At 34.7% G+C, this 13,132-nt stretch overlaps 1 protein-coding gene across 4 annotated transcripts; it reads left to right on the forward strand.

The window, feature by feature from the left end:
* The first annotated feature begins 2,911 nt into the window (after positions 1-2,911).
* On the forward strand, positions 2,912-12,759 carry LOC134536756 (uncharacterized). 4 transcript variants are annotated; one of them, XM_063376667.1, is made up of 6 exons: positions 2,914-3,543; positions 4,072-4,214; positions 6,387-6,596; positions 6,720-6,785; positions 6,861-6,991; positions 11,578-12,759. In XM_063376667.1, the coding sequence occupies exons 1-6, from the start codon at positions 3,320-3,322 to the stop codon at positions 11,689-11,691; spliced, it is 888 nt and encodes a 295-aa protein (XP_063232737.1). In that variant the 5' UTR covers positions 2,914-3,319; the 3' UTR covers positions 11,692-12,759. The 4 variants fall into 4 exon arrangements, with proteins under 4 accessions (XP_063232735.1, XP_063232737.1, XP_063232734.1 ...); XM_063376666.1 differs by having other exon boundaries at positions 2,917-3,543; positions 6,387-6,641; XM_063376665.1 differs by having other exon boundaries at positions 2,912-3,543; positions 6,720-6,991.
* The last annotated feature ends 373 nt before the right edge of the window (positions 12,760-13,132 follow it).

Here is a 13,132-nt window from a genome sequence, read left to right on the forward strand (position 1 = left end):
TTTACTTGTAACGTACGTACGTGGGAAAACGCACGGATGGTAAGTTATCGCGCGTCTAGCTGTACGAAAGATCAGTCGTATGCAAGATTAGTTGGGTTAGGTCAGCTAGATTTAAAATACTTTGATCTAAGAGTTCTTGCAAAATGGCGCATATTTTTTTTTCTTTCAATTCCGACCGCGGGATTGCCCGAGTGAGCGGCCAGCCCAGGCCTGCACGAGACTGATCGAGGGCCAGTGAAACGTACGCTCCCCGTCGCAAACACGTGTCACACGAGTCATGATGCGCGCGCACCTCTTGTCAATGCGGCTGTTGTTATTCCCGGTCCGGTCGAGACGTCGGCAGGCGCTGTGCGGTGTCACCAATCGATAATCCCGCTCACACGTCCATTACTGCATCGATTCTACTATCGATGCATTGAACTCGAGTACACAAAGAAAATCTTTTTATTTTCCTCTTGCTACAGACCTAGCTTGTAATTTCGTTACACAGCAAAACAAATGAAATATTAATTTAAAACCCACATTTCATCAAACTGTTCAAGAATCTCACGATATACCTCGTTTATATAAATGTACAACTAATTCATAAGTGTGTATATCCCGTACCAGGTCATTATTTTACATTTACGTCCTACACTGTTAAACTTGGCGACTTTTTGAATGGCTGAACTTTCTCAAAATTATATATACATACATAATTAGCTGGAAAAGTTGAATTTTTTTTTAACTTTTTTAAACCAATCTTACCCGTTGTGAGAATCATTCAAAGAACGTACAAATGTTTAGTAATTTTACTTTTTTATTGCGTTAAATTTTTTAAACCAAGTATAACATTTTTAAATAAATGTTTCTACAAAACCAAATTGTACTACAGGCACGCGTATTACACGCTCACAAATCGTAAGTTACAATAACGTGTTAAATTGCACATTTTTATGCATATGTGATGACAAACATACAATAAATTTATTTTTAATAAATGTCTTAATTTTATTACTACACTATTTTTTCAAACATACGTCATATTAACATAGCACGATTTTTTTCAGGGTAGATTTACAATGACTAAGTATCTGCCAAAATATGTATGCATATTAACAAGATCTCATTTAATTAACACAAGCATACTAGTGCTATTTCCGTTAGTTTATATATTTCATAAGTCTACACGATGGTACTGGTTATGATAGTGCACCAGTTTCACTCACCTCAACACAAGTTCTGATTAGTCATTTAATATAATTAAATATTTCGTTAATGTAGTCAATTTGGATAAACAAGATTCAGACACGAAATTTTTTTAATGTACAATTTCACACTTTCATAGTTTGTGTAAAATACTTAACTTTGTACGTAAATGTAATTGGCATAAGTTGAGAAGTCCCACATGCAGCGAACATGTAAATTTACGGAGTAAAAACACACCTACAGACATAGAAAAACATTCACCATTCTGATATCAATTGTACTAAATCACTTAACTACCGACAAAAGGGAGGTGGTTGACTTGACGTTCCAGCAGAACCCTTCCCTATAAGCCTAAACTGCTAATTATTATAATTTAATGCTACATATGCTATTCTGCAAAACATCATTCGTGTATTTTAATTATTGTGTATATACTGCGGGTATCACATATATTATGTTTTTTTTTTAAATATATTTCAACTAATTTTGTAATGTGCTGTAGCTGATAACTTGGATATCCGCTGTCACACACATCTGCGTTCTTCCACATTTTCCATCTATGTTTGCGTTTTTTGTCTATTTGATTTTTATATTTACAGACTGCCAGCACATTTCGAACCATGTCCTTTAACTGGCTATACATTAAAAAAAATGAATAATTGAAATAGTACTTTTTTTTACGTAAAATATTTTTTTTCTTTCAAAAAGCAGGAACATCAGCGGAGACTATGCTGCCACATAACATAACGCGCGGAATCTCACAAGTATTTTTAAAAGTGGTTGATACATTCGTGTAGCCGCGGATTTTGCGAGAGTGCGTATTTGACACGATCAACAGTATCCAGTGTATCCGATACGGAGCTCTTGAGAACCCCCGTTGAGTTCGTCAAGTGCGTACTTCCACCACGGGGGCACACGCTGCCTCGTTGAAGAAAAGTAACGAAATATGAATTTGTAAAAAAAAAAACAGGAGCGGACGTGTTTTAATTGGGATCTCAGTCGGAGCGCCGAGTTGCGCGAGCGCGAGACACGTCTGAATAATTCCCGGCGTGGATCCGCCGGCTAATTAAAAACTCGTTTAAGTGCGGCCGCCTCGCTGCGAGTTAATTGGGGGAAATTGAAACGCGCGTGGTGGTACTCCTGCGCTACCTCGCAGGGGAGAAGTCCGCGCCGTCGGACTTGTCTACGAGTTCCGACACTTCTCGAGAAGGCGAAGCCTAAGATGTAAGTACATCAAGTTCTGTCCCTGCCCGAACACGCCAGAATATTCACCTTCGGCCAACCTCGGGTTTATTTATATATATTTATATTTCTCTGTTTATTTTAATGTAGCTATACTAACCTAACTAACCGTCCATAGTGTTTTGATGTAGCTAACCTAACCGACCACTTTTAATATTTGAATTCATTTTTTCCTGCGCAAAAATAAAACAGATCCCGAGGTTGGCCGAAGGTGAATATTCGGGCGTGTTCGGACAGGGACAGAACTTGATGTACATCTTATAGTCCATCCACGGTAACCTCCTACTTTTTTAAACGAACCTTTGAAAAAACACACCAGGATGCAGCATGTTTGGTTCGTTTGCAAAAATACTTTCCATCATATGCATATTAAACATGCATTAACACTAAATTACCGTATAATGATGTTAAATAAAATTTTACAAAAAAAGTAACTATCTATGTACAATATTATTAATATTAATGATCTCGCATGTGTGTAAATGAAACAGTGAGAGAAGTGGTGTGTTGGCAATGATTAGAACGAAATAGTTCCATAGCCAAAATATATATTTTTTGACTTTCCGCGTGTATTTAAGAATTTGTTTGGGTATTTGTTAAGTTTGAACATTTTTTTAAATCTCTGGTGAAATAAAAACGTTATGTTAACGGTAAAAAAATATTACGTGCCGAAACCGTGGTCGCGCATTAATAATGTTAATAGTCACTTGTTTGTTTTCTCTTTCAGCCGCTTTCAGCAGCTCTTTAAGCAGTCTGCAGTCTGTACGCCATTTTGCAGTGTGTTTTAATATATTACTGACCGTGAAATAACGTACAGTTTGTGTTTCAGGATTTTGTGTTAATATTGTGTATTTTAACTTTGTTATATTATTTATTATCTACTATTGTAATGATGGAATTTGTTATCGTTTTGATATTTTGTGTGGTTCTTGTGATTGCTGTAATGGTAATTGGTTCCGGGATGGGGAAAGCTACTTCGTCGCAGCGTCAGATGGACATCATTAACGTCGCTCAGAACTTATATCTTTTAATTAGGAAAGGCGACTTGAAGAAATGTGACGTTACGCAGACGACCGCGTTTCTTCTCAACATCGCAAAGTCAACTGTTCTCAAGTAAGTAGGCTTTTTTCGTTTTCATGCACGTAAAAAAAATATCGACTGTGTCCTAAGTATTGTCGGCCTGTGTTTTAACTCACGAGGTTTTTTGTGTTTTATTTCCAATTTATATTTTTTGGTGTGAGACAACACCGCCATGTGGCGTCTCTGTTGAAAACTTAACCTAAAATCATATTAGGCCTACTCAGGTCCTAACAATAACAATATAGGCACTTTCAAGTATTTTTATGGGTGTGATACACGTTTGTTTATAACGATGTTTATAAACTTTATGATAGGTTTAACTATAACATAAGGGAGTGATTTTATAATTTGCATTTAATTAGTTTTTCATCTGTTTGGGAGATCACAAAATAAATAAAAAAACACTTCATTAATTTCGTGGACAAAGTCTGTCATGTTTCCATTTAGTGACCACAAAGCAAATATTTGTGACAAAATGCCATATTTGGAACACTGCCTAACTGCGTATTGTGAACGGGTCCCCGGAAAAGTGTTATGACAAATGTTTTTTTTTTTGGTTAGGTACTACAAGAAAGACATTGAAGAAGTTTCAACACCAGGAAAAAAGAGGAAAAAAAGGCCACAGGAAGGAAAGTCACTTGATACAGTCGACGATTTCACAGTAAATGCAATCAGGAATGCAATTTACAGGATGTACGCTGAAGGTAAAAATTTGATACTGAAGAGTAGTTTCGATATCACTGGGGTAGGCCCTACTTAATTGTATTCATTTCATATATCCATATGCAGATTGACCGGTTCAGTTTTTTTACCGATATCATCTGTCCTTTAAAAATACATTTTTGGGTGGTTTGTTAGGTTTCTTTATTGATATGGTATTGATATATAGAATATTGTGCAACATATTAAATACGTACACGTCCTTTTAAGGTTAGGTTAAAGATAGAAAGAAAATTGTTACATTCTAAAACTACAAGTAATGTTTATATCGTTATACACAGTACACATATTAAATAACCTCAACTTTTATGATGTATCAGAAGGTTAAATAATGACTATTTCCAGTATCAATAATATCCAGTTGTGCGCTTTAGCAGTAATTGGTTACAAATTAGTGAGTTGTGGTCTAAGCAAGCATGGTTATTAAAAAAAAATTGGGATACTTAATTGGCTAAATTGTACTGTGTGGCAGGGTCCAGTACAATATATATTCTATTGCAAAATAGTGTCTTCCCCCGCCTAACCCTTTAGAAAATATAGGGGTATTGTTATTTTATAAACAATAGTCCTACTTCATTGTAATGAAGTATCATATGAAAACACAACTTAGCCAGACAAACTGTGTATTAGTGTATGAAGTAACAGAAGGTTATAAAACAGTAAAAGTTTAGTATCGCGTATCCGATTCGATACATTGATCCTGATCGCATGATCCTGCAAATATTGATCCTGTGATTGATGATGCTTGCTTTTCTAATTTATTACGTTTAAAAATCCTGTACAAAACCAAAAATAAAAACCTGTGATGTAGTAATGAGTTATGATTTAAAGTTGAATAATAATGAAAATATATATGTTTTATTAAACTTATGATAATTATTCTTGCTATACCACAATATTTGATTATGTTCAGGATCTTTGATCTGAATAAATGAAAAAAAAACATGCACCACACGATCAATAGGATGTACAGGTTCATGCATAAAGATCTAGGGATCACATGGGATACACGATACAAAACATTTACCTACAACACAGTGTAGAGCTTGTAACTTATTGATTGCTAAATTGAATGCTGAAATACTAATGGGTAAATATTTACTTGGGCGGTATTTCCGAAAAAAAATGTTAAAAATCCGAAAATACCTTTATTTTATGCTCTTCAACTTCCTCTTTTCATTAAAAGTGGCGGAGGTAAGAAATTCCAAATACTTTAGAAGATATCGAATTTTTAAATTTCATCATATGTAGTTGAGCGGTATTTGCGAAAATAAATGTTAAAAATCCGAAAATACCTTTATCATATGCTCTTCAACTTCCTCTTTTCATTAAAAGCGGCGGAGATAAGAAATTCCAAATACTTTAGGAGATATCAAATTTTTTAATTTAATATTTTAAAACTAAAATGGTCGATTAAGTCAGGTCAGTTACATTATAAATACTTTCAAACTAAGGTGATATTAAAAATAATGTGAATTAATTTTAATTATTCTTTAGTTTTAAATTATTTATAATGTAACTGACCTTACCTACCTAACAAACCCGTAACAAAGGATGTACAGTAACAACTCACGTAAATTTTTTTGTTACTTATTACTTGCGCAACAATATCAAAATAACAAATAAGACTTTAAAATTAGAAACGTTAAAAACTCACCTAAGTTGGAGGCGGTAATTAAACACCGTTTTAAACAATAATTGAACTAAATAATCACGTATTAGTTCATTTGAATTCTGGCCTATCACGAACAAAAACGTGACATCATTATCCAATAAAAAAAATAGATACTTGTACGTAAACAAGAAACAATGGTGCACGCACGCCACAGGAATGCGCTGGTTTTGTGCTGAAATTTAAAAATTCGATATCTCCTAAAGTATTTGGAATTTCTAATCTCCGCCGATTTTAATGAAAAGAGGAAGTTGAAGAGCATAAAATAAAGGTATTTTCGGATTTTTAACATTTATTTTCGGAAATACCGCCCAAGTAAATATTTACCATTAATTTAAAAGTATTTTTGAAATGTAAGTTTATTAAAACTATTTAATAAATGTAAATTGTGCACTTAAATTATCTTCTACGGGGTTGTGGTTTCGCTTAGTTTTGTGTACCTCTGTTATTTCATGTATTGTTAATGTATGCAATAAATTTACAGGTTTGAATGTTACAGTCGACACCATTTTGAAAGAAATCAGGGAAAGACAAATAGATTATTATGGTGGAAGATCAAGTCTTCATAAATTGTTAAAGAAGATGGGATTTTCATGGAAAACTGTTGATGGACGAAAAGCTTTGATAGAGAATGAAAACATAGTATTGCAGCGAATAGATTTCTTGAGAAAGTATAAAGAAGAAAAAGAAAGAGGTGCCAATTTCATATTTGTTGATGAAACATGGATTTTCCAGAGAGGCAAGGCATTAATTTATTTGAAAATTTGTTCTGTGGTCCAATACAAAGTATTTCATTTCCATTTCATATATTTTTCAGGAACTGTATCAAAGTCATGGCAGGACAAGAGTCTACAATCTGCGAAGAGACGTACTGTTGGAGATGGTAAAAGGTTTATTGTTGTTAATGCTGGAGGGCGCACTGGCTTTGTGCCAGGAGCAGGATTACTTTTTGTTTCAGGTCAGAAGACTGCAGACTACCATGGCGAGATGAATGGGGAAACTTTCTTGATGTGGTTTGAAGACATGTTGGTGCATCTTGAGGAACCCAGTGTCATCATAATGGACAATGCTTCATATCACAGCACCCAGGTATGTGCAATGGTAAAGCAGTGTATTTTTATTGCTCAAATTGTAATGTGAAAAATTTACATGTGTTTATTATTGTGTATAAGTACGAATATTCGAGACTAATACATTTTGCCAGCAATAATTGTTATCTTAATAGTATGCCTACACTACATTTTTATAAACTATAATGTTTGAGCTGAAATTGATTACACACACACACAGATATATATATATATATATATATATATATATATATATATATATATATATATATAATGTAATTGAATTACATTGTAGTGCAAACTAATTTAGTAGAGGGTTTGAAATACCAAATAAAATTTTTTTATTGCAAACAGCATTTGAAAATGACATAATTACTTGTTTGGTAAAAGGACCCACTTTATGAATGCTCTGTTGCCCTACTTAATAAATTAAAATAATATTTTCAAAAACATTTCTAGTCACTAAACTAACATGCTTTGTTAAATTTAGAAATTCATTACGACAATATGCCAAAACACATGTTTGCTTTGCATAAGTACAGTAGAACCCTGTTATAATTTGTTTTTAAGGGGCTACAAGAAAAAAAAACATAAGCAGGAAATTCAATTCAGTACTTTTTAGTGTGGATTTATTGCCAATGGACTCAACAAGCTGCATAAAGATATATTTGATGCTCCAATTTGCTTGTAGCAAGCCAAAAACAATTTTTCTTTAACATCATGGTGCTTCCAGCTTCTATCTGCTTTGTCTTTACTTACACATTGTCTCATTGCTGTAAAATTGTCTCATTTCTGTATAATTGTCATAATTCACGACAGTGTTTACAGTGGAAATGCTTAAGTCCAGTTCTTTTGCCACTTGAACATGTGATTTAAGTGAATACATTTGAAAACACACAGAATGGCTAAAAATTTATGAATTTATTTGTTTTCCAAGGGTGTCAACAGGCAGTTAACTGCTAACATACACATATACATAGACAGTATAGACAAAGGCTTTTAATTTTTTTCGTCTTCTAAAATTTTATGAAGTGAACATTACAAGCACGAAACGCATAATTTGTGAAACATTATATCCAGGAATTAAATACATTGTCCTTATAGGGAAAATATTGGACTTGAAAAATAATACATTATAGGCAGGAAAACTTTATAAGCAGTAAAATTGTAACAGGGTTCTACTGTCATGAATTCTTATCAGCTACTTGAGTATTTAGTTAACTGTTGGCACAACGTAGGTTGAGAAAACACCTACAACGAACTGGACCAAGGCTGCACTGATCGCTGGCTGGAGAAGAATGGGATAAAACATGAAAATAATTGGTTGAAAGTGGAGCTGCTGAGAATAGCTAAACAAAACAAGCCCCGAATACGGTATATTATTTTGTTTTTTTTTACAGCATTTCTTTAAAAGTGAGATAGTTGCAAAAAATTACGTATACACCTTGTTCTAACACACTTTTCAGATATGAGGTAGACGAGTTGGCTCGTAACTATGGCCACGAAATTCTACGACTCCCACCCTATCACTGCCACTATAATGCAATCGAACTAGTTTGGGCTCAATGTAAACACCATTACAATAGTAACGTGGGGCGGGCCAAGAGATTTGACAATAATGCAGTTGCAGCCATCTGGAAAGAGGCTCTTGATGCTTCCACACCAGAGAGGTATTTTCATGTTGCATGACCAATGGGGTATTCCTTTTGAAGTAGAAATTGTTTTATTTTCCTGTAGAACATTCCTCAAGCTTCAGCAAAACCCTTACCATACATTTTTACATAATACGTAAGTATTGTTGCCTAGCAGCCTGGTCCTACCATTCCTTTTGATAACTTTGTGTGCTAGTGTGTGTATAGTGTGATTATCATTTTGTGTATATTCATATACCAGTAATACAGTTTTAAAACAATTGGTAAAAATAAGTGGTTTGAATTTGTGTAGTTGTCGTTTTGAAAATGTGTTGCATGTATGTGTTTGTGTTCGTGTTTGTGTTTGTGTTTGTAATTTTATTCCCATGTGATTCATACATATCTGTGTAGTTTCTAGATCTAACAGTGGTGACTTATTTGCAAGGTTTTTTTTTTTTGTAATTGCAGTCCATTTGCAATTGTTTCATTTCCATAAATAGTTTTGTATTTATTAGTAATTGTGATATTACTTTCTGTTATGCTTAATCTTGTGTCAATGACTTTAAAGTTATGGTGGGTTCAGTGCTGTAGGCAGATTTCAATATTCAGATAAAATTTCAACGTAGAGAATTTTGAATATTTTCATCTAGCGAACTTGAATAGGTATTTACACATGTAGTTCTTGCACATTAGTATTTTCAAAAGTTATGTTATTATAGTGAAATACATATACAGTAAATCATCAAAACTATTCAAAAAATTAAATTTTCGCTATATCTCACTGTTTTTGTCTGGGACAAATTTTAACCAAAAACAAACACAAAACTTATGAAATAAATATTTTATCATATGCATTCTAAGCCTTTATTGATAACATATATAATATTTACAGCTTTATTATATCTTGAATAAACCACTATAATTTTTTTTTTCAGATAACATAAAACAAAACATGTTACTTCAAGTATTAAATACAGTAAACTCTCGCCAGTCCGTGGCCCGAGAATCCGAAGTTCTCAGAAATCCGGGGTATTTCCGAAGTGACATGATCGTTACTGTTTAGATGTATGTATCACTATTCTCAGTGGATGATAAGAGCGACGCTCACTGATATTTATAGCGCGGTAAAAGGCTGGCGCGCAGTCATCTCGTTCCCGTCAGATAACTGTGAAATTTGAGCGGTGACCGTAACATTATATGGCGGGAAAATAAAGATAAAGGTGTAATGCCTTTTCCTCTGGTGCTTTCAAGAAATTTTTTAACGGTTTTTTACACCTAAAACTTCAAAACCATGCCTTTTAGCCATTTTAACTCCTCTTAATCCGATATAAAAAAAACAGTTGGGCATTAGCAAATTCTTAAATGCTTTTCGTAAACAGACTCCAGTCGGATATTTAGAGTAGGTTGGAAATCGCGTAGGTTTTCCTGAAGCTCTGGGCACCGTGTGTCAGTGTGTGAAACATGTTGCCAGTGACAAGTTTCCTAGCTGTGCGCGGCACACGACTGTAGTTGTCATGCGTCACACGCCGGGAATGCTGGCCGGAGGGAAGGTGAGTATAGTTCATTTGCGGTAAAAATAAATACTCTAACCGCCCTGCTAAATTTTTCCATTAAAGAAATTTTGAAGTTTCAGAGATTTTCCAGCAGAAATAATGTTCTGTAACTAACAAACAAATTGTATCAAAAAATTAACGGTAAATGGCTGCCGTGGGGGGCCTTAAAAAAATGTTCATTTTACCGGGAATGGACTATACAACCTGGCTTTCGTCGCATGCAGTGTGGAGTAGGGGAGGAAGGATGTTGACAGTTTCACACGCAGAAAATGGCTAGAGGGCTGGAGAGAGGGAGAGAGATGGTTTGTTGTCTGGGAGGGAGAGGTAAGCCGTATGACGTCATGCATCCGCTGCCTTTGCAGCCGCCAGCCTGTCTAGACGAGATTCTCGCACTCCCACTTACGTCGCACAAGCTACTGCTGCCGTGTTTTTAAACGGACTGTCCAATTTTTTTTTTCTTCTTATACGAACATTAGTAAGTGCACTATAAACCAACACAAAATATATGCTGCATGTTAAATAATAGCTTTGTATAAGCTTTTATTGTGAGTTTTACCATTTTTTCCCCGATTATTTTTGTTTTGTGCCAAAATTTCAGATTTTTTGATGGTTCTAGTGTACAATTAACTAATGATTTTTTTTTATTTCTCCCGTTTCTCTTTAGTTTAACTGGACTGGCCGTGTGTCTGTGAGGGAGTGGCCTTGAGTCTCTTGCCAGCTACGTATCGCTTCTCTCAACCGCCCCTCCTAAATTCACTTCCCCTTATCAAGGGGCTTCCCGTTTCAGCGCACGCCACATTGCTACGCCTAGCTCTTTCACATCAAAGTGCGACTTCGGGTGCCATTAATTTAATTTAAGATGACTTTAAATTACTTTTTACACAATTTACTACCAACTTGAACAAATGGGTGTGTTAAATTTAATCAGGCCAGGCTGTAAATTTTCAGGAAAAAAAATTTCTCGGGTGCTTCATTTACTATGAATGGACTATACTGGTATTGCTTACGTACCATTCTGTTAACTTCTCAAGTGTCTTGTTTATTATGACATCCTGTGGTAGTATTACATGTTCATTGACTACCATCTTATCTTTTAGAATTTTTTTTTTGTATTTTAATGAAAATTTTTCAAAAATCCGAAGTTTTCAAAAATCCGAAGGTCATAAATCCCCGACACCCACGGATTTGCGAGAGTTTACTGTAATAGCTTTGATAGTTGAGGAAAACACATTAAATGAGTTTTGTTGTGTTTAAAAATACTTTCTTGTGGAGTGAGTTCAAAATTGTATGTAATAAAGAGCATGCCATGCATTGTTTACTATGCCGTTTTGACAGAAACAAACATATTTTGTTATAGAGTGGTTTTTGCAATAAACAGGTCATTTATATAGAGGTTTTACTGTATACATTAATTTTTTTAGATGGGCGAGGTGTGTGGATCACGTGGAGAAGCTAATTCAAGCAGACTGGGAGAGAGAAGTCCACATAGACAGCGGCACCATTCCTCCACTCATCATCCACCTCGGCGAGGATAGTTCAAGTGAAGACAGTGACAGCGAAGAATTTGAGGTTACGACACAGCAAGTAGATGGAGACAGTGAAGTACTGGCAGTTCCTCTTGATGATTTACCCGGGTGTTCTTATTGAGGTCTGTATGTAATAAACACCTGGGCAACTGTAAGTATTGGGGTTTGAAACATTTTTTTTTCTTTTATGCATTCCCATGAAGTATGTTGATTACTGGAACTTTATGTATTAACTTTATATTACACGTATTATGAAATGAATATTAAATTTCATTTCTGGATTCGTATAGGTGTATGTGAAACATTTTATTTTGTTGTGTGTCTTCATTTTTCAGTGAACTTACTTGGAAAACAAAAAGCCAGTCCCCATCCAGGGCCACAAATAAATAATGCATATAAGTGGTATAGAAATTACTGTCAATTCTTCACCACAATTTTACTGTTCATAAAATTATGATTTTGTCTAATAAGTATACTCAGGAAAATGTATATAACCATATTTTTATTTGTGGCCTTAACCGGCAAAATGGTAGGGGTTTATTAAATAAAAGAAGAAAATTCATTTTTAAATGTTTTCATCTGAATTTGTTAATTTTATTAAACCTTCAATCCTTAGTCTTTTCCAGATTGCTTAGATGGACAGCCATATGTATAATTTACAATACTTTTTTTTTCAGATGCAGAAAACTGTGTTGAACTGTACTAAATGATGATATTTATTGCTTACATAAATGTTGTAAATTTATATATTCTCCTAAAAATTTACTTTAAATTATATGTTATTTCTTTAGCTAACAAACTTATTTTTTAATATTTTTACCATTGGGTATCATAAATAATGTTATGAACATATGCATGTATACTTAGATCATATTCAAATTACTTTTATATATATATATATATATATACATACATACACACATTGTTTTGACAGCTGGTGATTGTAAACAAACCATTTGACATTTGTCACATGGCAATGTTTTTGTTTACATACGGCGGAAGGATACATAGTGACATTAAAGTAGATCCGGTGAAAAGCAGGGCTTCAGAAAAGTAGGAGGTTACCGTGGATGGACTATAGGCTTCTCTCTCTCGAGAACCGGTACCACTAGGGCCAATTTTCCATACGTAACTTGTCGAGCAACACGTGGTGTTTGTTTACGAACACTTTTGACAGCGCAGCAGTGACGGTAGAATTCGTTGACCAACGATGCTACTGAGGCCGCACCAAAAGTTATTTCTACTACCGTTACTACCCCACTACTACCACTTAACTTCACCCACCACTTCTAACACTACTAACACTATAACTACGACTGCTACCAGTGGCGTAGCCAGGATTAGCGTATGGGGGGTGTTAAGAAGCATGCCCCCCCCCCTTCCCACCGTATTAAAGCGGGGGGTCCGGGGGTTCTCCCCCGGGAAAATTTGGATTTTAAGGTGTAAAATA

Source organism: Bacillus rossius, chromosome 11 (genome assembly GCF_032445375.1).
Source record: "Bacillus rossius redtenbacheri isolate Brsri chromosome 11, Brsri_v3, whole genome shotgun sequence".
In the NCBI taxonomy this organism is placed as follows: domain Eukaryota; kingdom Metazoa; phylum Arthropoda; class Insecta; order Phasmatodea; family Bacillidae; genus Bacillus; species Bacillus rossius.

What these genes read in the sequence shown, in the direction of transcription:
- LOC134536756 (XM_063376664.1), top strand. Translation starts at nt 3,320, where the DNA reads ATGATGGAATTTGTTATCGTTTTGATATTTTGTGTGGTTCTTGTGATT. An exon ending in TTACAGGATGTACGCTGAAG is followed by an intron (nt 4,215 to 6,386) that starts GTAAAAATTTGA and finishes ATAAATTTACAG; the next exon opens with GTTTGAATGTTACAGTCGAC. An exon ending in AACATGGATTTTCCAGAGAG is followed by an intron (nt 6,642 to 6,719) that starts GCAAGGCATTAA and finishes TATATTTTTCAG; the next exon opens with GAACTGTATCAAAGTCATGG.